The sequence below is a fragment of the Puma concolor genome, chromosome A2 (genome assembly GCF_028749965.1).
Source record: "Puma concolor isolate L17-30 chromosome A2, mPumCon1.1.hap2, whole genome shotgun sequence".
NCBI classification, from domain to species: Eukaryota; Metazoa; Chordata; class Mammalia; order Carnivora; family Felidae; genus Puma; species Puma concolor.
The window spans coordinates 169,120,572-169,148,342 of NC_141668.1; the positions used below are offsets into that span (position 1 = coordinate 169,120,572).

The 27,771-nt window shown below is 55.1% G+C and overlaps 1 protein-coding gene across 3 annotated transcripts; it reads right to left on the bottom strand.

Annotated features, from left to right (window-relative positions):
• Window positions 1-796: 796 nt before the first annotated feature.
• CHAF1A (chromatin assembly factor 1 subunit A) lies at window positions 797-27,250 on the bottom strand. Of its 3 annotated transcripts, none has more exons than XM_086699444.1 (15): window positions 26,940-27,250; window positions 23,473-23,523; window positions 21,811-22,679; window positions 16,870-16,926; window positions 14,386-14,615; window positions 14,176-14,236; window positions 13,780-13,848; window positions 10,763-10,989; window positions 10,056-10,224; window positions 9,830-9,907; window positions 9,275-9,367; window positions 8,100-8,352; window positions 6,942-7,432; window positions 1,973-2,069; window positions 797-1,275 (listed from the first exon to the last, which is right to left on the bottom strand). In XM_086699444.1, the coding sequence occupies exons 1-15, from the start codon at window positions 27,205-27,207 to the stop codon at window positions 1,175-1,177; spliced, it is 3,114 nt and encodes a 1,037-aa protein (XP_086555570.1). In that variant the 5' UTR covers window positions 27,208-27,250; the 3' UTR covers window positions 797-1,174. The 3 variants fall into 3 exon arrangements, with proteins under 3 accessions (XP_086555570.1, XP_086555569.1, XP_086555571.1); XM_086699443.1 differs by having other exon boundaries at window positions 9,830-9,910; window positions 26,940-27,248; XM_086699445.1 differs by lacking the exon at window positions 16,870-16,926 and having other exon boundaries at window positions 9,830-9,910; window positions 26,940-27,249.
• Window positions 27,251-27,771: the final 521 nt, after the last annotated feature.

A 27,771-nucleotide genomic window follows, 5' to 3' on the forward strand; every position in this document is an offset into this window, starting at 1 on the left:
GGGTTTCAGGGGACCTGAGGGGTTTGAGGTGGTCCCATTCACAGATGTACTACAGCTGTACCCACCTCTCCCAGGGAGCCCCGGTCAAGGCCCGGGCCCTCACCCTGCAACTGGGGTGTTCATCAGTCCCACCCAAATGGGTGGGAGAAATGGGGCCCTTGCCTTTGAGTGCCCCGAGGGTGGGGTGGGGTCACCCCGTGTTGGCCGCATCCAGTCCATGCAAGACAGGGACTCGGCAGCTGCCTCCCTCGTCTCCCGTAGGGGCGGCAGGAACAGACACGGGGAGCCCAGGCTGAGTGGAGTCCACGAGCTCAGCCAGAATCTCAGCTCCCCCGGGTCTCCGATGCGCTCAGATGCCTCTGGGAGGCCTACCACAGCCCCGACATAGAGCTGCTTCAGGGCCTCGGTGACCAGGGCCCAGGAGCCCACAGCCACCTGCACGCTCTTCCCAAGCTGTGGCCCGACCCCGATGCTGATCTGGGAGCACAGTTCGGGTCCTGGCGGCTGGACTGGACTGGACCGCTCACCTCAGGGACGGGCAGGGGGGACTGGCTGGCGTGCGCACCTTCTGAGAAGCCTTCACCTTGAACTAGGTCAGCACAGGGGTGAGGATTTCACAACAAAGCTGGGATGGTGCTTTCGCAAGGTGCGGGCCTCTATACAAAGGACAGAGGCACGTGTGGGGTAGGGGGGGGTGCCAGCTGGGCACGGGCAGCGGGGCGGCTCAGGCCCCAGGTGACAGCACACACCCACTCACAAGAAACGATGTGTCCGAAAAGAAGACAGACGCGCCAGGTCAGGGCTGGACAATAAGTTTATACACACCCACGTGGGGTCTGGGAGCCGCAGCGGGCTCCAACTCATTTACAAGCATTTCATCACAGTGCCTGCTCCGGGGCCCGCAGGGCGCGACCAGGCTTTCCCTGTACAGGTCCTCACATCGCGATAATGCTTTATTAAAGGGCAGATTAATATGCAGCTTTTGGGGGAACATCTTTACAAGTATCAAAAGGAACCAATCAAGCATCCTATATAAAACTTTCCAGACCTCAGGGGAGGTCTGCGAAGCAGGACAAAGTGCTCTTCACACAGACTCGCAGGACTTTCAAGTATCTGAGAGGCGTTTGTGAATCCCTAAACCATCCTACACGCACGCACCGGGCCGGTGGGGCGCTCAGCAGGGGCCGAGCGAGCGGGCGGGCGGGGGACTCTCGCTGCTGTCCATCCCCACGGACCCCCCAGCTCCAGAAGCGGTTCCACACGGGGCCTGGGCCTCTGCAAGGCAAGAGAGGGAGGGGGCTTCAGCCGACCGCACCCCAACACCGGGTAGGGGCTCAAGCTGCTGTCCCCCACATACCCCCTCGAGACAGCTGTATCCAGTGCCCTCAGACCCCGTCCCCTCCTTAGTTCACTCAGCAAGCTCAGTTCAGCCTCCCTCACCACCCACAGCGGCCCTGCTGTGCATCCTGTCCTCACAACTGACCCTTGCACTTCCGATCCCCCCTGCCCCCCTCCCCCGCCCCAGAAATCCACCGGGCTCCCACCTCTCCCCCGGGTCTCCCTGAGCCCTGTCTACGGCCGAGACCACCCCAGGACCCCACCACTCTGCCTCGTGGCACTCAGCCCACAGGTCAACGCCACAGGGGCAGCACTGTGGATTCTCTCAGAAGCTTCTGGAACAGTGCCACGATTTGGGTGGTCAGCGCCCAAATGCCAGACCATTACTGCACCTGTTTCTGCTACGGCTACCGTAGTCCAGTCCTGATGTGCCCACGGCAGCTTTCAGACCAGTCAGACCCTCCAGGGCCCGCACTGGAACCCACTGCCCACACCCACCCCGGCCCACCCAGTGCCTTTTGGGGTCCCATCACGCAGCCTCGCTGTATACAGACAAGAGGCGCGTGGGAGAAAAAGGGCACGTTCTTCCCTTCCGGCCAGGCTGATGAAAGAGGAGGGCTTGGGCCTTTCTCACCCCCAACATCCGAGATGTCCAGGATCACACAGTCGCCGTCCTCCTCTTCCTCCTCCTCCGTGTCTGCCTGGAACCCATCCAGGTCCCCAGCTCCAACCTGGACAGACAAGGGCGCACAGGCCATCAACGGCAGCAGCAGAAGCAGACGGGCCACGGGTGGGGCAGGGGGGCTGCTGTGCCCCCCCCCACCCTCCACCTCTACCTGTTCTGGCAACAAACTTGAGGAGTCTGCTTGAGAGCCTATCAGCAAAGGAGCCCTGGGGGACGGGGAGTTTCTGTCAAAAGACCTCACTCAGATCTCCGAAAACTACCACCAGCATTATCTGCGAACTGTCTCTGACTTAGAGACCTGGATTTCTGGTTCACTCATGCTTAGATCACTTCTGCCAGGGACAACACCATCCAAGCAACTGCGGGCGGGGGCCAGGCAGGGCCTCCACTGACAGCAGAATTTCCACCGACATCCTGGAGCCGTTTCCATTGGCTTTCACCAGAGAGGACAGAAAGCGTGAAAGGGAGGACTGATTTTAAACACCAACCATCCACACGGGCGCCTTTGTGAACGACAAAGAACCAGCCGAGGCAGAGGTGGGCCTATTTCAACAGAAGGCCTATTTCTCACGACACTCTTGGAACTTCCCCGCTACAGAAAGCGGCCTTTGCCGGAGAAGGGGTGACAGACGGCACAGGGCCACCGGGGGTGTGCAGACTGCCGCTGGGCCCAGCCGGGCAGCCCCACGGACACGACAAGGGCCCCCAGAGCGAGCCGTGCTGCCAACAGCCGGACGCCAAGGGGGACTCCCAACCACCCGTGTCAAAAGAATCCCCGGGCTGAGGACAGCAGACGGCCTGGCCCTCAACTACGCCACTCAGGAGGCGCTTGGCAGGGTCTGCCAGGCAAGAGGGACCCGCCCATCGTCCCCGCTCACGGGCCCCGCAGACGGGACACGCGAGTGCAGGTGAACAAGGCTTCCCACGGCTCCGCCGGTTTTCGGATGAGCCACCAAGCGCAGCCCTCCGGGATGGGCCAGGCTTCCACCGGGAGACTCTGGGAGGACACCCCGAGTCCCGCTGTGTGGCCACGACAAAGCTCGGCAGCTGGGAAGAACCCTGTTCCGGGTCATCTTGAGCACAGACTTCTGACCGGAGAGGGAACACAGAACCTCTCCCCGCTTTAAACTAAAACCGAGGCGCAGAGCTCGCGTCACCCTCGGGCCGCACGAGACGTCCGGCGGCAGGACTGGCGCCCCTCCTCGGCCTGCTCAGCTCACTGACCAGGGCACCTGGTGAACCCACGCGTATCGGGACTACTTTGAACCCACAGACTTTTAAACTCCCACAAATGAAAACAGCCCAACCCAGTCTAAAAGCTCTATCTGCACACCTCTAGGGTTTGCGACAACTACCCCCAAGGGTACAGAAGCACCGGCGGCTTTACCGAAACGCAAGTGGAAGCACTCTACGTGCTCCTGCGCCTTCCAACCTACCTTCTAGAAGTCTCCCCGGGTCTCCCGCTTTATGTGGGTGCCGTGCGGTGGGGGGCCTGCTCAGCGTGTGCCCCAAAGCCATCCCCCCCTCCCTGGCTTCTAAAACAGAGCCGGAGTTTTGTTGGGGGCTGCTGGCCAGTCCCTTTCCCAGCCTCTCCCGCAGCTGATGGGCTGTGCCAACGATTCTGGCCAGAGAGACTCAGGAGGAAGTCTGTCGGGGACGGTGTCCCTTTCCAGCTGAACGGAGCCTCTACCACCTCGGTCCTGGGGGCAGGAGGGGCGACAGCCATCCTGTGACCATGAGGACCAAGGCCACATACTAAGGAAGGAGGGAGCGGGACACGGGGAGCCTGTCAGCGCAGGAGCCGAGGACCTCTCGTTGCTGAGACAAACCCTCCTGTACTGATGCCGTGGCTTTGGGGCCCCGTTACCGGTGGCCCGACACAAGGGGACCGTGGAGGAGGGTGTCCCACTCTGCAGAGCAGGGGCGAGGCTAGCTGCCCATGGAACCACTCCCAGAGCATCCCCGGAGCATCCCCAGAGCCGGGTGTTCCGGGCTTCTCAGCCCATGACGCACACACTGTGCAGGCCCACACTGCGGTCCTGGGCCCGTCACGTGCCATTTCCTGAGGGGTTTTTTAAAATGCAGACTTTCGATTCCTCCCTCAGACCTACTGAGTCAGAACCACTGGGTCCAGCAAGTCCAGGACTCCAAAGATTTGGTCTGCTCTGAGTGGTGCTTCTGTCCAGAACAGTTTTAGACCCCCAGGGACAGCAGGTGAGCCGCACGCAGGGCCCAGAGCGTGGTTCACGTGCCATGTGGCCTTCGGCTGAGTTCCCCACGCCGCTGAGCCTCTGCAAGGCCTCCCCCGTGAACGGGGAACGAAAGCACGGGGTTGCTGTTCGCATGTATCATCAGCTGAGACTCCCCGTGTCATGGATTCCCAGACACACACTTTCTCATGCATCCACGAGTCCCCTGGGGGGGTCACCCTAGGTTAACTGGGAGCATTTTTTCTTTCCTGGTGTCTCAGTAAGATGATGAAGCATCTCGCCAATGAAACACGGGGATTCATATGAAGTGCCTACCGTAGTACCTGGCATGTAAGGAAACGCGTAACAGGGGCTAAAATCAAGGTTTTCCGTGCAAACGTGGGTCACGAACACAAATGAGGACGACCACGGGTGGAAGAGGACAGTGGGGCTCGGGATGCAGCCGTGACCGTCACGCGAGGACGTGTGACTCTCACCCACGCCAGTGAAACAGACAGGGACACAGCAGGGCCCTGAGGGACGACGGAAGGGCAGAGGCCTGCAGCTGCTGCTCAGATGGGGGACAAACCAGGCCGTTGTCCAGCCACGTTCCCACTGCTGCTTTCAACCGGAGCCAGTCACACTGAGCTTCCTCCTTAGACTGCTTGGGTGACACCAGCACGGACCACGAGAAGCTCCCACGGCTCAAGCACAGCTTGAACACAAACCAGACCCAACAGGACATCCGGGAGCCCGACCCCCTCCCGCTCCCGCCAGGCACCGGCACTCACTCTGCTGGTCCCTCTTCGCTTGCTGCGGCTCGTTTCGGCTGAGGTCCAGGGAAGGAAGTTGTTTGTGGGTCTGAGGCCCCGACCCTAACCCAGTGGGCTCCCCATGGTATAAGCCGTGTCCACGGGCCAGGCGGAGCCCTGCACACAGCCTTGCACTGAGGACAGGTAACACGGACAGTTTAAAAGGAAGGTTTACGACGTATCAAAGGCCTGGGGCGCCCGGGTGGCTCATTCGGTTAAGCGTCTGACTTCAGCTCAGGTCACGATCGCACAGTTCACGAGATCGAGCCCTGCATGGGGCTCCGTGTGGACAGTGTGGAGCCTACTCGGGATTCTCTCTCTCTCTGCGCTTCCCCCACTTGTGCTCTCTCTCTCTCTCTCAAAATAAATAAACAGACTTAAACAATAACCAACATACCAAAGGCCTCATCTGTCTGCTGCCAGCAGGGAGGTGGGCTGACACCCCCCCGGGAGTAATCTCTCCTGCTTCCCTGTTCTAATGGCCACTTTATTTCCTAAGCCAGATGGTGACCAATGTCAGAGAAGCAGTGGGCAGGAGCGGGGCGTGAGGGGGCATCACCATCCGGCCTTTGGCACACAGCTCCCCAAGCCACACCTCCCCTGCAGAGGACACTGGACGTGAGCAGGAGACCTGACTTTTAAGACCCCCCCGTCTCATCCCCATAAAACCTCTAACTCTGAGTTGCCTGCCTAAAACGAGGACCCAGTGCTCATCCTGAAAATAGGTTTCCAGTGAGACTCAGAGGCGGGATAGAAAAGAAACTTGTTACACTCACGGTCCAGGAAGGAAAAAAACAGACACACCCAACATCAGCGAAGGCTGCCGCTGGGGCACCTGCCCCTCGGGGCACGCAGAGGGCCCCGGAGGCCACTCCACACGGGTGTCCCCAGGAGGCCGCCCACCCCCCAGGTCCCCACACTCTGCTCTGGGTACTTGCTCCCGAGCTGCCTGTTTGTGATTAGGCCACTATGCCTGTGACAAATTCCTATCTGTGCCTCCCATCCGATGGGTTCTGCTCATCACCGCCTACAAACTCTAGCAGGGGTCCCTGATGCAGAATAAATGCTTAATAGTCACGTTAAGTGAATGTAAAAGCAAAAAGATTTAAAAAACTAAAAACTGGGGGTGGCTGGGTGGCTCAGTTGGTTGAGCATCCAACTCTTGATTTCTTCTCAGATCACAGCCACGGTTCGTGGGTGGGATCGAGCCCAACGCGCACACTGACAACGCATCTGCTTGCGATTGTCTCTCTCTCCCTCTCCCAGTGCCCCTTCCCCACTCATGCTCGCTCTTTCTCAAAATTATTTTTAGAAAGTTAAAAACAAAACAAAACAAAAAACTAAACTAAAAAGTCATTGCATGGAACCTGTCGGGTGCTAAAAGGAAACGAGCTATCCAGCCACGAAAAAACACGGAAGAATCGGACACACACAGAGCGACGCGAGAAGCCAATCTGAAAAGGCTACACGCTGTGTGCACCCAAGCCTGTGATTCTGGAAAAGACAAAATGACGGGGACAGCAGATGCGTGGTCCCCCGGAGTGTGGAGGGAAGGACGGATGAGCAGACGGAACCCAGGGCACGTTCAGGTCCGTGGAGGGGCTCTGTGGTGGACACACGCCATCGTACGCCTGCCCAAACCCGCAGAACACGCAGCACCAGGCAGGACCCCTAACGTCAACCGGGACTCTGGGTGAGGAGGACACGTGGACGTAGGCTGTCCGTGATGACAGACGCACGGCTCTGGCGCCGGGTCAACAGTGGGGAAACTGCAGCTGGGGACAGGGGGGCGTATGGGAAACCGCTATGCTTTCTGATCACTCTTGCCGCCGATCTACAACGGCTCTAAAAAATGCACTTTATTGCAGACAAGAAAGCCCTTGGGGGGGGGTCGCCCCGCCCCGCCCCGCCCCTCACCTGCCCATCGTGCCTGCGCTTCTTCATGAACTGGGTGATGCACATGCTGCCCGCGGACTTCCTCTTCAGCGACATGGGCGTCCCCTGGCCGGGCCCCACGGCCGGGATGCTGCCACTGTCCTCCCTGGTGGCCGAGGGCACCACGGTGACGTAACTCCACTGGCACGGCACGGGCAGGTGCTCCTGGTCAAAGCTCTTCAGCACCTGCGGGTGGACGTACCAGCACATCCTGAAGTCAGGCCTCTTCTCGTACACCGAGTTCTCAGAAATGATCCGCTTGAGCCTGGCCTTGGAGGGGACGGCGGCGTCCTCGCTGCTGGTGGGGGTCTGTGGGCGGGAAGAGCCGGGGCTCGGCGGGCTGGCGGAGCTGCTGTCGGGACTGCCCGTGTCCTTGCCGAGCAGCCCTCGGCGGCAGCACTCCTGGAACTCCCGGATGATCACCTTGCTTCCGTTCACGTTCCCGTGCAGCAGCGGGAGCAGCTGGGCCAAGACTGGCAGGGGAAGGGGACACAGGGGGGCAGGAGACACGAGGAGAAGAGAACAAACATCGCATGCTGCTCCCTGGTCGGTCACCAAGGTTAAGACACACGGTCAGCTTCGAGAGGGCCTTTTTTTTTTTTTTTTTTTTTTTTTAAATAAAAAACAAAACAAAAAACCACAACTTTATTTCTAAAGCAGGCTCCACACCCAGTGTGGACCCCGAGGCAGGGCTTGAACTCACGACCCTGAGATCAAGACCTAAGCGGAGACCAAGAGTCCGATGCTTAACTGACTGAGCCCCAGGCACCCTCGGGTGGCCTTCTAAGGGCAGGTTTAAGACACAGGAAGTAGCTGCAGAAAGTCTGTGAAGGCCAAGCTTCCCGGGGGGGGGAGGGGGGGGGTCTCTGGCTGAACCACCACGCCTGACACCACGAGCCTATTTCTCCTTAGTTATGGTCACTCTCCGGGGAAGCTCTCTGGGGAAGCGGGCTAATTAAAGTAGCTGCCCTGTGTGGCTGGTGTATTAAAAGGTGAACAGACGCGCTCGGCAAGCACTGGCTTTCGTTGTCTGTTGAAAGACCTTGCACGTTTTAACCCAGACACCTAACAAAGTCTTCCTGGGCCCAGGACAGCCGGGGGCCCGACCCCCTCCCGCTCCCGCCAGGCACCGGCACTCACTCTGCTGGTCCCTCTTCTCTCGTTTGGAGGCCTTGGGCGTCTGCTCCTCCTCCGAGGGGACCGTCTCCAGGAGGCACGCCGTGAACTGCTGGAGCACCTTCAGGTCGGCGCCTCCGTCCTTGTCGGCCGCCCAGACGCAGCCGATCTTCACAGGCTGGAGCACGCGGAACCTCTTCCCCTTGGCCAGAAACTCATCCCACTCTTTGGCCTTCAGTTTCTGGCGAACCTTGTGGTTCTCTGGGTCGGCACACTCCTTGCAGGTGGGAGAACAACGCTTACTTTGGGGTCCCCGGGGGCCCTGTGCCCTCTCATCCCGCCTCCGGAACGGTGAGAAGGAAGAAGAGCGTGCTGCGGCAGCGCAGGGCCGCCCGCAGTCAGGGCCGCCGCACCCCCAGGCCCCACTGCGTCCTGCACCCCTCTCCTAACGCTACCAGCCGGGAAACGGCAGACTGTTTCCCTAGACTCAACCGTGACTGGCACGTGTGCCCCTTGCCGTCTGGAAGCATTCCCTCTGGCCACGACCGGCAAAAGTCTCAGGTACTTTCCTAATGTCACCAGTAAGCCTCTCAAGGCCACTCGGGACTTCCTGGTGAGTATGTCATGCCAAGGCTCTCAAATCACCAACCCCAAATCTCATGCCCAGTTCAACCGCCGGGCCCGGCACCTTCCACACCGGCCCGGCTCCATTCTCAAACACCGGTGAGCTCGTGGGCACCTCAGACGTGCCTACCTTGCTAGCTGGAAGCGTGTAAGACGCATCGACCCCTCCAGTCTGACTTGGAGACACAAAACCTACCCCCCCCCCCCACCCCACCCGGGGCTGTTTCTCCACTGCCCAAACACTGCATCCCGACAGGCCATCGAAAGTTCCACTGTCTGGCAGGGTCCAGAAAGTCAGTGGTGGGGGTTGGGGGTTAACCAAGGGGCACGGGGGCACCTCCTGGAGAGATGGAAAAGTCCGAGATTTCATTTGGGGTGATGGATTTACAAATGCCAATTGTTAAAGCTCACCGCACGTCTTCTTGTAAGTTCCAACCTTAGCTAAGGAAACGTAAACAGACCCGACGCGGTTTAGTGCCCTGACCCGCAAACCTCATGGCATCACTGTCACAGCCCCAGGCTGGGGCCCGGCCGAGCTCTCTCGGGGACCGTCACCTCCCCACTCGCCCCCTCACCTCGGTGACCCCCTCGTCCTCAGACAGGTACCCGTGGGGCACGAAGAAGCCATCATCCTCATCTTCATCGTCTCCCACTTCGTCGTCATCATCCTCAAAAGGAAAACAAAGGACGTTCACGACACGCAGCCCCAGAGTGTCGATTTCGCTTGGAACGTGAACCTGCGAACACCTGGCAGACGTTTTTCTGGACGCCACAAGCACCGGGAGAAACTTGGGGACCGATCCCAGTGGCTGACAGCGGGCCAGCGTCAGGTACCACACGGCGCGCGAAGCCACCCAGATGCGAGATGGGGACGGGGGGGTACGGAGACCACAGTGGACCAGGGGGCAAGTGGGCCCCAGGTAACAGTGGGGGACGCTTCTTGCCTCCACTGCCAAGCGGGCTGGTGTCACCAGGTAAGGTTTCCTAAGACAAGCTGGAAACGGGGACATTCGAGGGTGCCCGAAACGTTCAGGCAGCCCCGTGGGCCAAGCGGGGGCCGTGTGCGAGTGGACTCAGCCCGGGGCCTGCCTTCCGGGCGAAGCCTGAAGCCAGCGCGGGCAGGTGCTCACCCCCTCACTGTGGGACAGGGACTCTCCCGGCTCTTCCTCCTCCCACTCCTCGTCGCTGTCCACCTCGTAGTCCAGGAGCTTCTGGGAAAACAAAGGCACCGTGCGTCAGTCAGAGCAGAAAAGCGACAATACTCGTGGAATCCAGGAGACCCGCGTACAAAAGGCAAGACGAGAAGGAAACGCAGACAGGCGTGCCTGGACCGTCGGAGGTCTGCCACGTGCTCACCCTGTCTTGCGCCCAGGGGTCCCGCGGGTGGATGACGGTCGTCTTCTTATTCCACGTGCCCCAGTACGCCGGTCGGTGATTCTCCGAAAACTGCAGGAGTTTCATCCTGCCAAACTTCTTCCTTTCGGGAACGCCGTCGACCTTGCCGCTCTCCACGATCACCACATCGCTGAGGGGGAGCCAGCAAACTCAGGAACGCGCCTCCCCCGCAACGCGCCCGCTTGCCACCCAGGCTACCCGAGGAAGCAGGCTGTAAGCATCTTACGAAGACGGGTGACCGCCTGGTCCCAACGAAGCTAAGGAGCATTTACTCCAGGCACACAAAGCCGACGAGGAGGGAGAAACAAGATTGCTAAGTTGCTGGCCCACAGCATTGATACAAGTAGGGTGGTGCAGAATGAGCAGACCAACAAGAACGGGGAAACGTCCCCCCAGGGAGGCTGGCACGGAACCAAGATCCCTGCCCCGAGAGTCCGGGAAGCCAGGACAGGAATCCGTACTCCACAGCAGCAGCTTCCTGCAAAGCCACTGCACACGGGGCTGCAAGAGCTCATGGGACGCCCGAAGAGAGACAAGTGGCCCAAAGCCAAGCCAGCAGCAGACCAGAACCCAGGGCTCTGTCCCGGGCCCCTCCCTTCTCAGCCTCTCCGACTGTGCTCTGACTTCACCAACAGGTAGACGACCGTCCCCCCGCCCCGGCCACTAACCTGTTACAGGTGTCTGTGTTTCGGTTGGAAACCACGGTGGGTCCGGAACTGAGGGGCTGCCGGCCTTTCAGATCCTTCAGGAAGGAGAACTCGCCGTTCTGCTGCCGGAGGAGCTGGTCCAACTGATCACAGAGGTCCTGGTCGAAGGCGGTCCGAAACCGAGGGGCAAGGACCATGTGCTCTTTAATTTCAAAGGGGGCAAACTTCCCGCAAGAGCCGGCTAGGGTCTGAAATGGAGAAGAGGGTGTGACGGCACTCCCACGTGCTGGGACGGCCGCCTCTCGGCAGCCGCGAGGACGAGCCGCTCGACACACAGCACACTGCTTGCTCTTCAGATTCATCCGGGTTGGGAAGTCCCAGGAGACACACAAGAGGCCACATGCCATGTGACGTCACCTACACGGGTTTCTGGAAAAGGCAAACCTACGGGGTTGGAGGTCACTTCAGCAGGTGCCAGGGGCTGGGGATGGGGGGAGGAGGCTGTGGACTGTCAGGGAACCCTATGGGGTGATAGAAACACTCTAGATCTGGACTATGCGGGTGCCGTGGAGTCCCACGCGTTGTCAGCCTCACTGAACGGGCAAATTTTCCTATCAACACCTCAATAAACACGGCTCTTTAAAAAGTAGCAGTGAGGGATGCCTGGGTGGCTCAGTCAGTTAAGCATCTTACTTTGGCTCAGGTCATCTCACGAATCCAGAGTTCAAGCCCCATGTCAGGTTCTACACAGACAGCTACAGAGCCTGCTTGGGATTCTCTCTCTCCTTCTCTCTGCACCTCCCCTGCTTGTGCATGCATACCCCCTCTCTCTCAAAATAAAAAACAAATGAAAATAATACATTAAAAAAAGTTTCTTAAATAATGAAAAGTAAGAAGGGGGGAGGTGAGTGATAAAAGCAGAGCTCCCAGGTGAGGAAACCGAGACCTGGGAGAGTGACTTTACCCAGAGCCGCACCACAGCCTGGCTTACGGCCTGGAGCCCATCCCCCCACCGGCCCCACCAGAGGCTGCCGTGGACCTGACACATCAGCGTCTGTGTCCGAAGAGTCACATCCACCGCAGATTCCGGTGGGCTTAGTGTCCCCTCCCAGAGCTCCTTTGGCACCAGCAATGTGTTTGTCAGTGGATCCCAAAGCTGGCAGTGCACGAGGACACGGGCAGTGGGAAGGACAGTCCATGTCTGTGACGTTCGTATAAGAAAGCCAGGCTTCGGGGCACCTGGGTGGCTCAGTCGGTTGAGTGTCCGACTTCAGCTCAGGTCACGATCTCACGGTTCGTGAGTTCGAGCCCCACGTCGGGCTCTGGGCTGATGGCTCAGAGCCTGGAGCCTGCTTCCGATTCTGTGTCTCCCTCTCTCTCTGACCCCTCCCCGCATTCATGCTCTGTCTCTCTCTGTCTCAAAAATAAATAAACGTTAAAAAAAAAAAAAAATTTTTTTTTTAAAATAAGAAAGCCAGGCTTCAACCTCACGGAGGAAAGAGTGCTGCGGCTGACAGCCTGCATCACGGCCACGTAGCAGGCCGTCCAGGGGCTGCCGAAATCCCCGCTGCCCACGCCAGGCTCGTGGGATGCTCTGGGACGGGATCCAGGCTCCATGACTTTGTAATCCCTCGTGATTCCAACTCACAGCCCGAGGTGAGAAGCAGCAGACTGCCCGCCTCCCTGACGAACACGTGCTGAGACACCGGGTACCACACAGGACAGAGTTAGGGCCGTGCCCCACACGACAGCTACAGAGATCAGCCAAGCTAAGGGACTCCACATAAAAGCACAACGAGCAAAAACTAAAACAAAAGAACCACCAACAAGCAAAAAACAGAACACACTGGGAAAGAGAACGTATCTGTCTATGGCCACAGGGTACACAAGGCTCTGCAACCACATGCAAATAAAAAAATCTTCAATGTTGCCATTGAAACAAAACCTCTGTACAACAGAAGATGCCACGCACAGGTTAGACGGCGGGTAACAGACCGAGAGGGAGTATCTGCTGTGTGTATCACCAAGAATGAAAATCCTGGCTGCATAAACAGCTCCCAGAGGTCAGAGGAAAAGCCAACCTTGCAGAAAAATGGGTAAAAAATAGGAATTGGCAAATCACAGAAGGAAGAAAATGGTAAACAAATACAAAACGATGTCTAACTGGAACCAAGGAAAAATGTAAAGTGAAAAACGGTATCAGTTTCTTTTGACCCATTGGGTTAGTGAAGTTAAAAAAACCGAGCGTCTGGCCCGCTTCGAGGTGGTTGTCCTAAAGGAAGGCACAGGTACAGAGAGGAGTGTTAGTGACACGCCGTGTGCCCCTGACGGGGCATCAACAGGGCAACGGACATATAAACCGCGACGCCATCCACACTACGAAAGCGCGAGCAGCGATAGAAAGAACAAGCAGACCCAAGCGTACCAGCACACAGAGAATCCAAGAGACGGCTACAAAAACAAAGCAGGGACATGACAGTTCGTGACTTATTACGTGTATAAACACACAAACACATGAAGGGATGTGAATGCGGAGAAAGCGTTAGACGGACACCCTTGCACTGGGGGAGATGGGTCCCGTCCGGAGCATGGAGGGAGGGGGAAGGGAGCCTGGCGTCTCTGGAGGCAGACGCTGGTAGAAGGGGACAGGTGCCAGGCCGAGGAAGCCGAACTCTGTGCTGAATTCCGAACTGTCCTTTTGTGCCTAGTGTTGCCTCCCATCTGGAGCGTCAGCTCCCTGAGGGCGAGGACTGGCTCTCCCCAGACATCCTCCCCGACAGCTGCTAAGGCAAAACTGTTTAGGCAGCAACCTCCAAACACCTGGCAGTAGTTTGAGCAAACCTGACACTTTTCGCCTGGTGAGACGACAAAATACCGAGCCTCCGGATTCTACCAGAAATAAGAGCTCCCTCCAGGAGGCAAGCGGGGACCTCCTCTTGCTGAAAGGGAAGCTAGCTGGCCAGAAGATACCCTTATATTTTCAAAAGGAGGAGCAGGCCAAAGACAAAAAGCCAAGCCAGAGGAGGCCGGCTGCTCACCTTGGGGGCCTGTGGGGTCTTTGGTTTCTGGAAGAACCTCGTGATTTCGGCCTTCTCTGCTTTAATGCGCTGCAACGGAAGAAAACAGAAGCACAAAGAAATGGAGAGAAGCAGCGTGTGTGCGCAGACACGCCGAAGGCCCCCGGAAGGGGAGCCCCGGCATTTTTAAGCGGAAAGCATTGCTTTGAGGTCTGCTCTCGCAACCCACCAACCCCAGCCCCAGCCGGGCACCAGCCCATCTCCACGCCAGGCGCGGAGTACGGGGAGCCTGCCGGCCACCGGAGGGTATGTGCACACGTGGCAGTCCCCGCAAGGGCCACCTGGCTTCCCAAGACGAAGGAACACCGGGCAGCAGTCGAGCGGACTGAACTCCGCAGTCCTGGGAGAACAGCCTACCTTCTCCTCTTCCCGCAACCGTTTCTCCTCTTCCTTCTTCCTCTTCTCCTCCAGCTTCGCCCTGAGACGTGAGACACAGCTTCAGCCCAGAGGCACAGTTGCACACCAAGCCAGCCCGAGCTCGCCAGAGGCCGCTCCAGGGTCCCAGGCGGCCTGGGGGTGCACGCTCCCGCCCCCAGCGCCCCCCCACCCCCGCCAGGGCACACGCACTCCAGCGCCTCCTGTCGCTCCTTGCGCCGCTCCTCCTTGAGCCTCTGCTTCTCCGCCTTCTCCTTCTCATCCTTCTCCCGTTTCTCGCGCCTCTCCTTCTCCTTCAGCTCCTTCTCTTCCTCCTTCTTCTTCTTGGCTTCTTCCTTGGCCCGCTTGGCCTCCTCCTTCAGCTTCTCCTTTTCTTCTTTCTCTGCCCGTAGCTTGAGCTGCTTGCCCAGACGCTCCCTGTCCTGCGGCCGAGAGACAAGGCGCGGCTGGGCCCCTGCGCGTCTCCCAGAGGGCCAGCCGCCCGCCCAAGCCGCCTCCCCCCGCTCCCCGGGGCTGGGAGAAAGGTGAGGGCCGCCAGCCCCTTGTCAGGGACCTTGCTGGCAATTCGAAGCAAGAGTCTTGGTGTGCCTCTGGCTTCTCGCGGTCCGTGAGTTCGAGCCCCGCGTCGGGCTCTGTCTGGGCTGATGGCTCAGAGCCTGGAGCCTGCTTCCGATTCTGTGACTCCCTCCCTCACTGTCCCTTCCCCGCTCACGCTCTCTCTCTCTCTCAAAAATAAATAAACCTTAAAGAAAGTTTAAGATTCATTCAAAATACCATGTATAAACATGGGCCACTGTTACTCTCTTTTTCACTAAATTAGAAAAGATTAAAGAAGAACCTCCAGGGACGCCTGGGTGGTTCAGTCAGTTAAGCTTCTGACTTCAGCTCAGGTCGTGATCTCACAGGTCTGTGGGTTCGAGCCCCGCGTCGGGCTCTGTGCTGACAGCTCAGAGCCTGGAGCCTCCTTTGGATTCTGTGCCTCCCTCTCTCTCTGCCCCTCCCCCACTCATGCTCTGTCTCTCTCATCAAAAATAACATTAAAAAAATTTTTTTAATTAAAAAAAAAAAAAAAAGAACCACCTCCAGGCTACCCGCTGTTAGGCTTCAACCACATTTATTTAACCAGAAAGCCATGATGAAATACAGACAGAAATGCCTATAGGTTCTACTTCTCTATCTTTAAAACAAAAGCATTTTTCTTTCGTTTCTCCCCAAACCATGTAAGATTATAGGGTTTTATTTCCTCTGAAATGGAAGAACGGGATGAGATGAGGAGCAGGAATGTGCTAAATAAGGGGGAAATAAATGAGAATAAACAGTAAAAGCAAGAAATGACTTTATCTTTACATCGGCTCCTCATTCCAAACAGCCGGTACATGGCCTGAGGCACTGTGCTTTTCTGTAACCTTGAACTCCTCCTGAACAAGCTGGCCTGCCAGGCAGAGAGGTGCTTCCTTTTGCCACAGCAACGGGTCACTTTCAAGGCCCATCTCCATCAGAAATGGGTTTCCCAACATCAGGACCCTGGCAACTCAGTTTTCGTCTAGCCGCATGACTATGCCCTTGTCTCTACCCTCTGCCCTGAGAAAGCCCTGGTTGCTTTAACAAAAGCCGTGGCGGCATGCCATGAGAGACGTCTGGACTGTTCCAGTTCTCACACCGTTTCCTCTGCATCTTCCGGTGACTCACAGGACACTTGAAGAAGGTGTCTGGTCTGGGGATGGTAATGACACCAACAGTGTCTGTGCAAGGGGATGCCCTGCTTCTCATTGCTAAATAAGACGAGGCTTCTGGAAATCAGCCATGCTGGAGCCCCGTCTCCGTCCCCACCCCACCTCGGAGATTCCGACAAAGAAGGAGATAAACCCTAAAAACGCCATCAAGATCTGACCCACAAAGGCCGAATGCCACCGTGAGGTGCACGGCACAGGGAGCAGCCGGTGAGCACACGGCCCGCCCCTTCCACCAGCTGGCGTGGGGGAGACGCCCGCTGGCCCTCTCCTCCACGGCAATGAGAAAAAAGTGCTCTGCTTTGCAGTGTGTGACATGAGGTGACCCCAGAAAACAGAAGTGAAGCCTCAGAAGGGATCGCCGCACAAGAATCACCCGTCTGGTGTCGTGGCCACCAAACCAGCACGGCAGGTGGGAAGGGGCCTGGGACGCAGGGAGAGGGACTGGATCCTTTGGAAGGCAAGGCTCAACCACAATGGGATGCCCAACTATCCAGCCAGTACTAACAACAACAATAATAAGAGAAAAGTCTATGAGCAAAATCTTCGGACGATTTAGCAAAGCTAAAAATGATGCGACCCATGAGTCCCAGGGCACAGTTGTGTGAAATGAAGCAACTATCAGTGATGGTCAGGACAAGCAGGGAAAGGGGACAACAGGACCTTGCTTACTGTTTATTTTAAATTTATTTACTTTTGAGACAGAGAGAGACAGAGCATGAACGGGGGAGGGGCAGAGAGAGAGGAAGACACAGAATCGGAAACGGGCTCCAGGCTCTGAGCCATCAGCCCAGAGCCCAACGCGGGGCTCGAACTCACGGACCGCGAGATCGTGACCTGGCTGAAGTCGGACGCTTAACCGACTGAGCCACCCAGGCGCCCCGCTTGCTTACTGTTTAATGCAAAAAGCACTGGTTAACGTTCTACTTCAAGGGGAATGTCTTACTCTTTGCAGTCTGAGCTTGTCCTTCTCTGCAGAAGCTTTGACCAGTTTCTTAGTTATCTGAAATGAGAGACGTTTCTCTTTCAACACGGGTTGTTTCAGTCACTACATCACATAGAACAAATCACACACTTCTTTGGGCAAGAAAGGGGGGTAGGGATAAGGGATTCACACGATTAAGAACTTCTTTACGAAAAGGCTACAACGTTCCAAGTGACCAGTTTCCACCAATTAGAACCAAAACACTAAAATGTCCTAGTGAGGTCGTGATCTGCAATGAACACATACATCCATGCCTCTGGGGATATGACTGAGGAGACAGATGACAAAAATGAAGGGGGCCAACCAGAGGAAAAACAGGGCAGGCTCAAAAATAAATGCAGTGGACAGCCAGCCTCGGTGTCAGGCAGGTGACACGGAGTAGAAGGGTTTGCGACAGAGGACAGAGGATGCACCCCGTCCAAAAGGGACAGAGCTCTTACTGGCCTGCAGCCCAGCAGTCCTGCCCCTTCAGATTTTTCCAAGAATGGGTGATGCTGGGAACTGTATTTAAATTTTGTAGGTAATGTGTAAAAATTAACACTACATGAATTAAATCAAACACATCTATGGGCTGGATTCCCATGAGCCACCAATCTGTGCTCTCTGCCTAGCGCGGCTTTGAGAACGTGGAGTGAATGTTCAGGAGAAAAGCTCAGCTTGCCAGAGGTGGCGATCTGGTCGAGTCCCCTATATCCTAGAGTATGACATTCCCTATCATCCTGCTGCAAAGCGAGCCTGGGCCGGGAGGACTCAGCAAGACGCACCGCTGGGTTCACTCACCAGGCTGGCGGCGTGACCTCAGGTAGGAGTATGAATGAGCACGTTCAGACTACTGGCCTAAGCTATCTCCAGAGCGGGGAATCCTGAAAACCAAATCATCAGCTGGCCAAACAGGAGGAGAGAGAGCTCAGGCCAGAAAAGCAGTAACTGCCCAGGCTCCCTTGAGCCTTGGAGAGGTAGCCAAAAAATGGGACTGACGTGGAACTGAAAAACCAAAGGCCTGTTTCTCTTGAAACGCTCTGACACACTGACAAAAATTGCATGGCGATGATCTATTTGGGAAAGTCCAAAACCTCTTCCAGGATAAAACTTACAGACCAATACATTCAACAAGACATCCTTCCCACTGTGAATTACATCTTCCCTTAGGAAATGGCTGAGCAGAGGCATATGAAAGCCACACACACTGTGCTCGAGGCTGTCTGCACTAAGCATGTAGCAGCGCAAACGCCCAGTGACCAAAGCGGTTTTACCAAGGGCTTAAGAGAAAGCACCTGCCTTCTCCAGAGTCACTTTGCCTGCCAAGTCTGTGGTCCTCACCCCCACCATAAAGGACTGAACAGCAGAATCTGCACGTTGCTGTATCTGTCGTTGTCCTGTGCGTTCAAATTTACAGTATTGAATGTGATCCAGACTGCTGTGCGAGAGCACCTGGGGAAAGCACATCGGGTCAGTCTTGCCCGCACTTCGTGAGTTTCAGTTGCAAATTCAACGTCCCCTCCCGCCGTGCTGAGTCCGGGCACGGCAGAGTTGACAGGATTCCCAGGAGCCGACTAAGGACGTCCAGCAATCAGAGCAATTACCATTTCGTGCAGAACCCATATCTATTGCTTCCCTGGGCTCTCAGGTGGACCTTCCTGGTCTGATATAACGTTATCTCCTTGACATTCGGCCCAAGTGCTCATGGAGCTCTCTCCAAGTCTAGGCCGTATGTGTTACCTATTTGGAATTCAGCTGCCAAAAACAAGATCCACGATCCCAGACGGAAGCTGAAATACACACATCAACTATCCCACGTCGTCAATACTGATTTAACGAGATGCATGAACATTCTTGTACTTTATTTGGCAGGATCCTCTCAGAGCCACGTGTTCTGATTTTATACATAAGGAGACCTCATCTCTTAGCTCATAAGCAGCAGCGAACGAGGTGCAGAGTAGTGGGCATGCAGGAGTAGCTAAAAACTCAATCACAGGGAAGAGATACAACCCAAATTGGTCCAGCCATAGTCGAGGGCAAGCAGGCAAAAATTAGTGTGTGCATTCCTGGGACCTCGAAATTCTACTCCACAGCAGCCCAAGGAAACATGTAGAAGGAAGCACATTGTTCTGTCTTGGCTGAGAACGAGAAATGGAACCATCCACCAACCAGAATGAGTCTGTGAGCTAAAGTTTGTCCACACGAGAGGTATAAGATATGGCAGCTAACAAGAGATACATCATCCCAGCCCAATGATTTCACACCCCAGAATGAAAAAAAAACATATTTACAGCACATGGCTCAGGTGAGGAAACAAAATGATACTGTATATTCCCAAGGGAGGCCTCACATACACCACAGAGAAACGTAAAATGACAGCCTCCCAGGAGAGACAGGGGGGCCAGAGAGGACTGGCATGCTTCCTTTATGTTCTTTAAACACGAAGAACTTAATACTTGTGTCATTTAAGTTCTACAGGGAAAAGTTCCAGCGATCTGGGTTCATTTGTATAGATGCAAAGATTCCAGGAACACAGCTGTATCAACATCATCATTTATGGAAGGATAATCTTGAATCTCCAGTAAAGGAGGATCAATGACAGTTAAAATGCAAACAAACTTGAGAAATGGTTCTATCCTATCCCAAATGGTAAAACACTCTTGCTAAATAGCAACCGTTTGGCTAGTTTCTGACTTGTAATCTGACCCTGGATTACTTAAAATAGGTGTTCATAAATGACTGTTTTTTCAAAGTGAGATTCTCTAGAACCCTGAGAGTACTTAAAACAACGACACAAAAACCCCAACAGAATGAAGCTCTCTGGGTAGACTACATCAGACTCCCTTGGGAAGAGACAACAGGATCTGTATTTTAACAAGTGCCCTGAAAGGGAAACACACACACACACACACACACACACACAATACAGGGCCAGCGAATGCCTAGCGATTCCAATGCAAAAATCTTGCAGTACCAACTCCAGGAATGATAGAGCCAAATAAAACCGAACGTGTTACAGTGGTATGAAAACTGCTGCAGAAGGGGAAGGCGATAAAGTACAAGGCTGCGGGTGTCGTTGCAAATGGTCTGTCTCCAGCCACTTCCTCAGGCTGCGTGGCCCTCTGGGCGCCCAGAGGCTCCCCATGATCACCTCATTTTGCTCATCCTTTTGGTGTCGACCGCCATCAGGGGGCGCTACCTCTACCCTTGTGATGGACCAGCCCACCTGTGGGTGGCAGGGGCAATTTTCTGCCACAGGCTCTGGGGTCATCTGAACCTTGGCCACTCACAGCGTACGATTATTTGCAAAGCTGTGTGAGAACACCGCCTTCTAGAGCATTTCAAAAGCGCAAGCCTGTGCTCAGAGTCAGACCGAGCATCTTAGGTGCAGGCCTTCCCAGCTGAGCACCCTCGGCTGTCTGGAGTGCTACGTGGGCCAGCAGACAGACACCGAATTGTTTCACGACAAGGCCCAACTATGTCACTTCCCGATTCTCGGGCCTTGCTGTGGGAACAAAAACAAACTTAAAAAATGAAGTGATTAAGAAGAATGGAAACACGTGTACCCGTCCTGTTCTGGAGGCTAACTGGCTGCACCACGTCATGTGACAGGAAGCAGCAGGATGGAAGGGTTTCAAGCGATTGGCTGACCCAAACAAGATGGCTGACAACAAAAAGGGACTTCAGCCCTGATTCTGAGAGTCTGATTAATGGCTCAGGCGGAAGTTTGAAAATGTACATCCATCTGCAACATTTAGAAACTTAGAAGAAAACAAAGACTTCCACTTTTGATATTTTGAAAGCCTGAAGTGAAAGCGATTTTCTTCTCCTCTCGTGCACCTCTCAGGGTATAAATGACATGGAATCGTCTAGAAAAATAATTTTTCCTCCAGAGATCAAATTTCAGAAAGTGAGCAAGGTCAAATCAAGCAGGTAGATATTGAATGATCCAACCAGGATCTAATTTACATTAAACAAACAAACAAACAAACAAACAGTGGTGGGGGGGCCGGGGGGAGCGCCTGGGTGGCTCAGTTGGTTAATTTTAACTCAGGTCACGATCTCGCGGTTCGTGGGATCGAGCCCCAAGCGCCGCGTCAGGCTCTGCACTAATAGTGCTCACAGCACAGAGCCTCCTTGGGATGGGTGACTCCGGACGCTGGACGTAGAGCTTACTTAAAACAAACAAAAACAAAAACCTAAAGTAAACAAAAATTCTACCAATACAAAAAAACAAAAAAAAACCAAAAAACCCCAAAAACCCAAAACAAAACACCGTTAAACACACCTCTGGATTCTTGACTGATATTACCAGTTTCAACCCCAAGACCCTATGGGCAGATGAGAACAGAGACAGCCGTCATCATGTTCATCGCAAAGCGGGGACACCAACAAGCATTTCAGAGGCCATCCTTCTGTGGGCCTAAAAAAACGGTGCCAGGTTTTTCTTTTGTTCTTGCTGCTCTGGGGGAGGGTTTCAGATGGCTGGCCAGGCGGACGAGGGCTGACCCTACAGAATCCCCAGTTTATCCTTCCTGTGGCCCTGGGGCCTTTCCACCAACGCTGACTGACTTTTTACCATCAAGACCCTTACGGGGCTCTCGGAACAGGAAGAAGAAATGGAGGGAACTCACATTTGCCATGAGGACTCATGGTTGCCTGCTGACAACCGTTCCGTCACTAAAACTGCTGAGTTACCAGCAGCATTCATTAGGCGTGAACAACCACGTCTACCAAGATGGCACTTGACACACTGGGGGCTAACAGAGCCACCCCCGAACACCCCTAATGGTTCTGGATATCAAAAGAATTCCGCATCTGTTTGCGGCCCCACCTGCTTGGCCACCAAGCACCTGGATGACACGGCGGTCCCAGGCGACTCCTGTCAGCACTGCCACACTGGCACTGAGCAGAGATACTTACTCTGCGGATGGGTGTGGAGGTGGGGAAGGGTCCGGGACTGCTGGGATGCCTTTTGGGAGCAGACTGCCCCTCGGGTGAGCTGGTAGGAGAGGAAGAACCCCCGGACGAGTGGCTAAGAACAGAGTCTTCCTCGGGGCCGGACTCCAGCATCTCGCTGTCAGAGGGCAAGCCCTGGTCTGCAGGTGGCGTGGGAGGAGACTTGGTTCGGGGAGGTTTTGCAGCCAGTATGTCCTCCAAGACCACCACGGGCACCTTCCCTTTGAACAGGATGCCCCTGGCTTCACTCCAACCGTCCTGGTCCTTCTCGGAGCATGTTCTCAGACCACCTGCCAGCTCGGGGCAGCTCTGGAACGAGCCTTCCTGCCCCTCTCCACTCCTCTCTGCACCTCTGGAGCCAGCACCCTCCTCCTCTGCTTTGCATGGAATGTCTGAAAGGGTCTCTTCAGGACACGTCAGCTCGTCCTTCAGACTGGCCTCCGGCAGCCCCCTCTCACCTCCAGCTTCTTCTCCGGCCCCACTCACGGCCTCCTCGGAGGGAGAGGCAGCAGACTTTAGTTTACTAAGGGCCGCGACGCCATCTAGCTGGTCACTCGAGTCCTCCGTCAAATCGGTGATGACCGTGGTCTGGTCAATACTGGTTTTGACTGTACTTCTTAAAAAGTTATCTAAGGGACCCTTCCCATTGACAAGTTTTGGATTAAAATCTATGTCAGAAACCATATGACAGCTGTTCTCCAAGTTGTCCAAAGAGGTCTCCAGATGAGGGACTCGGCCTTGTGCAGGGGCACCCTCAGGGCTCCTCGTGTCATCCGACGCGTCCTCACTTTTCTCCTTTGGGACAAGGTTCAGGCGCTTGAAGGGCAGGCGAGCTGAAACAGAGGGGGGGGGGCGTCTTTACAGGGGAAGTGAGGAGAGCAACAGCTCATCTGTATTCTAATATTCCACGTGCTCAGCAAGTATCAGCCTTGCTGGGCTCGAGGCGGGGCTGGGGGGGATTTCTCTAGAAAACACTCCTGTCCTCAGGTGCCCCAGTTGGCCCCTGCCCCTAATCCTTTCACCTCCGACACTGCTGCCCTTAACGTGACTCCCCTCAACACCAAACTTGCTATCTGTCCCCACAGGAGGAGGGAAGCTGCTACAGGGAACCAGATACCGAGTTTCAAAAACCAGAAACCACGGTCTTGTATACGGTCCGGTCTGCCCTGAGAGCAGATATACTACCCTTCTCACACAGAAGGATTTGGACGCATTTATCTTCCTGTACAGTGGTTCAACCAGGGGAAGGTGTGCCTGTCGGGAATGTCTGGGGAAGTCTGGAGACGTCACTGGTTGTCATGACATGGGCAAAGTGACCAGGGACACCGCTAAACTCTACGATATACAGGACAGAATGTCAACAGAGCTGAAGTAGAGAAACCTTACAAAAGTCAGTGACCACTGGATTTGCTCCTGGAAATCTAAGAAATCAGTGATGCAACCAAATGGGTTTCCTTCCAGTTGGAGGTACGAGTGTTTACCTCCCACGCCCCCCACGGGCCCCTTGATGGTCCTGCCGACGACCCCAACAGAAGGCTTCTGCTCGGAGGAAAGTAAAAACACAACTGAGGAGACCGTGAACGATACAAATTGTGAACAGTATAGAACCCCTTCCCAGAAAGCTACCTTGTATTAACTTCTTGACTGGAAAAGCTGGTCTGTCTTTGCAATCCATGGCTGTGAATAAAAGTACCAAAGGACAAGTTACTAAAAGGTGGAAATCCTGAAGTAGTAAATGCATATGCAGCACCTCATATGTCCAAAGCGGTTGTCCCGTGGGGGCAATTTTTGTTTGCCACCCCTACCCCCAGGGCCTCTGGCAACGTTTAGGGAAATTTTTGGTTGTTTTACGGAGCGGGGGGGATCTAGGGGTTAGAGGACACAGATACTGCTAAATATCCTAAAATACACAGGACAGTACCCACGACAGAATTTTCTGCCCCAAATCTTAATAGGTCGAGAAATTCTGCTCTCAACACTGTCACAGCTTCTCATCTCCTTGTGGCGCTTATCGCTCTGAAAGTTACATTGTTTATTATGTCTCCCTCCCAACAGGAAGCCTATAACAACAGGGGGACGAGTTCCATACCACACCCTTGGCACCTAGCTCAGAACTGGCACTCCAGCGAGTACGGTAATAGGGACAGCGGAAAGGGGAATGATGGGGCACCCACTGGCTCAGTTGTGGGGCATTACTTAAGAATAAAATCTTCAAAGGGGCGCCTGGGTGGCGCAGTTCGTTAAGCGTCCGACTTCAGCCAGGTCACGATCTCGCGGTCCGTGAGTTCGAGCCCCGCATCAGGCTCTGGGCTGATGGCTCAGAGCCTGGAGCCTGTTTCCGATTCTGTGTCTCCCTCTCTCTCTGCTCCTCCCCTGTTCATGCTCTGTCTCTCTCTGTCCCAAAAATAAAATAAAACGTTGAAAAAAAAAAAATTAAAAAAAAAAAAAAAGAATAAAATCTTCAATGGGGCGCCTGGGTGGCTCAGTCCGTTAAGCATCCAAATCTTGATTTCAATCAGGTCATGATCTCTTGGTTCGTTCGTGAGATCAAGCCCCACGTCGGGCTCTGCGCCGACAGCGTAGAAGCTGCTTGGGATTCTCTCTCTCTTTCTGCCCCCACCCCTTGCACTTTGGCTTTCTCTCTCTCTCTCTCTCTCTCCCCCTGTCTCAGAATAAAATTGAAAAAAAAAATCTTTAAAAAAAGAAAAAAGGAATGAGTGCAAGCAAAGATGAGAGAAAATAATGTGTTAGCAATTTCACCATTAATGACCCCAAAATGTTTTCCTCCAATCCAACCCCTCCTCACTACCAAATCTATAAAATCAGAATAGGGCTTATTGTTTTTTAAATTTTTTTTTTAACGTTTATTTATTTCTGATACAGAGAGACAGACAGAGCATGAGCAGGGGAGGGGCAGAGAGAGAGGGAGACACAGAAACTGAAACAGGCTCCAGGCTCTGAGCTGTCTGCACAGAGCCTGACGCGGGGCTCGAACTCACAGACCACAAGATCATGACCTGAGCCGAAGTCGGACGCTTAACCGACTGAGCCACCCAGGTGCCCCTAGGGCTTATTGTTTTAAAATAAGAATCTATAAATCTTGCCAGGCTGGAGCTAAAGTGCTGTCAGGAAATAAAGGAGAATGTTTTCCTGCATGAAAAAAAAAAAAAAAAAAAAAACTCAGGAAAGGCATCTAATAATAATATCAGAGCTGATACAGAAATGAAGGCAAACACAGCTAAGTCTTTGGAAAAAATATCCTTAAATCGGTTAGAGTAAGTTTGAAAGCTGACACCTGCTAGGATATCTGGCTTGAAAAAACTTACCTGGGGCATGCTACCTAAGTTTTGTAAAAGATACATACAAGGGAGCATTGGTAAAAAGCTAAAAACCTTGGCTGTCCCCCAAGCTGAGAAGATAAGAAAAGTACCCCGAGGATGCACATCTCCTTTCTACCCAATTCCAGACGACATCATCCTCAAGTTCTGTTACCCAAGTATGTTCTTCCCCTCTTAACTGAAGGTGCATAATCTCTAGCTACTTACATTTACTTCTAGGACAACCCCAAGTATTACTGGTGTGGCCCCGAGTCACCAGCTCTGATGGGAGCGGAAGGCAAGTGACCTGGGCCCCAAAGCTACAAGCTGACACAAAACAGTAGCCCACCCAGGGATCCAGATCGTTCAGCGGTACACGTACAATTCACACACACTCGTGTGTAGTCACCAATGCTCTTCATTCTAATTTTATCTAGCGTTTAAACATCCCTCCCTTTTATGAGAGGAGGGTCACAGTAGGGAGTGCTTTTCAATTTTTTTTTTTTTTAACGTTTATTTATTTTTGAGACAGAGAGAGACAGAGCGTGAACAGGGGAGGGGCAGAGAGAGAGGGAGACACAGAATCTGAAACAGGCTCCAGGCTCCGAGCCGTCAGCCCAGAGCCCGACGCGGGGCTCGAACTCACGGACCGGGAGATCGTGACCTGAGCTGAAGTCGGACGCTTTAACCGACCGAGCCACCCAAGCGCCCCTAATTTTTTTTTTTTTTAATTAAACATTGTTACGGGACCAAGTGACTGTCGATGACAATCAGCCCCAACTTTATTTATAGGGATTTTAGGTCTCTGAAATTTCAAAGTCGGGAAACAATTGAAAGAATGGTTCTCAACTAGGGGGCGATTCTGCGCCCCCCACCAGACGCCCCTTGGCAGTACCTGGATACGTATTTGGTGTCACAAATAGGGAAAAGAGGTTGGCACAGGGATCTAATGGGCGGAGGCCATGGATGCTACTCAACACCCCAGGAGTGCACAGGATAGCCCCCAATGTCAACGCTGCCCAGGTGTTGGGTTAGACTAGTTGATTTCCTTGTCAACCCTTATCTGTCGGGCACTTCCTGTGTGCCAAGCATTGCGTCAAGGGCTAGGGATACAATGGGAGTCAAGCAAGGTAGACAGGCAGTCTGGTCTTCCTTGGTTCGCCATCCCACGTTTCGGAGGCTCTGCCAGGTGCCAGAAAGCCCCCTTCCAAGATGGGGTGGGGGAGGGGAAGACAGGTCTTCACCTTGCACGGCGGGCAGGATCAAGAACCCCCGAGTCCCAGCTCCCTGGCGATCCCACCAGCCAGGGCTCTTACCTGGGCTTGCCCTGAGCCGCAGACGCAGCGTTCTGGTCCCCGAACCCGTGTGACCCCGGGCCTCAGTTTCCCCACCCGGCCAGAGGGCCGCTGCACGGTCCGACTTGCTCAGGGGGGCACAAACGCACTCGGCAACCTGCAAAGCCAGCCCTTTCGCCTCCCTGGGCCTCAGTCTCCCCTCCTGGCCACACCGACCCGTCACCGCAGAGAGCCCTGGAAGGACGAACTGACGCAAAAGCGCCGGGAAAAAAAAATGGTCGCGGCGCAACAATAACGTCAAGGAGGGCGCCCTGCGGGTCGCGAAGGCCCTCGCTCAGCTTGTAACGGCCGCACCGACCAAACGCCCGCCGAAGAGGAGCGGGCCCGGGGCCGGGAGGCCCGTCCGCCCCCAACCGCCACCTCGGCCTGCGCAGGCCGCGCGCCGCGCCCCCCCTTCCCCTCGGCGCGGGCCCGAACCGACCTGCGGCCGCTCCCCTGGCGCCCGGCGCCCCGCACTCCAGCTCCTCCAGCATCGCCCCGGCGGCGGCTCGAGCTCCCCTCAGGCGGCGGTGGCGCGGGCTCCGTTCAGGCGGCCACTGCCGCTCGCCCTCCCGCCCGCGCCGCTGCTGCCGCGGCCGCCGAGCTCGTATTTGGCGGGAACCGCGGCGACCCCCGCAGCCCGCGCGGCGATTGGGCGAGGCCGCGTCACGTGACAGCCCGCCTCGGGAAGAAGGGAGCGCCGGGAGCATCCTCGCGAGAGTCGAGGCTTCTATTCCTCCCCATGGCTCCCTTATTGATATTCCCGCGGACGACCGGGGTTTCCTCTCGGCCGCCTGTCATTGGCGGGGAGGAGGTGCCCTGCGATTGGAGGCGGAAGATGTCAAGCCGAGAGTTCGACACTGTGATTGGCTGAGCGTGTGGGCGAGGTCTGCGGAAGGAGGAGGGCCAGGCTCCTACGTCATGACGAAACGTTTTACGTAGGGTGACGGGTGACAACCTGAAACTGCGGTTTAGCGAGAACGAAGTTTTTGTTTTTTTCTAATTGGACATCGACTGAATATAGCAGCAGAAATTAGAATGATAAGTTTCTTTTTTTTTTTTTAATTTTTTTTTCAACGTTTATTTATTTTTGGGACAGAGAGAGACAGAGCATGAACGGGGGAGGGGCAGAGAGAGAGGGAGACACAAAATCGGAAACAGGCTCCAGGCTCTGAGCCATCAGCCCAGAGCCCGACGCGGGGCTCGAACTCACGGAGCGCGAGATCGTGACCTGGCTGAAGTCGGACGCTTAACCGACTGCGCCACCCAGGCGC

Excerpts from the sequence above, each read along its gene's own strand:
- CHAF1A (XM_086699443.1), bottom strand. The coding sequence starts at position 27,207 with ATGCTCCCGGCGCTCCCTTCTTCCCGAGGCGGGCTGTCACGTGACGCG. Across the intron at positions 13,849-14,175 it reads GGTTGCGGGAAGAGGAGAAG|CGCATTAAAGCAGAGAAGGC; the intron begins GTAGGCTGTTCT and ends CTTCCGTTGCAG. Across the intron at positions 9,368-9,829 it reads CCCTGTCCCACAGTGAGGGG|GATGATGACGACGAAGTGGG; the intron begins GTGAGCACCTGC and ends TTTCCTTTTGAG.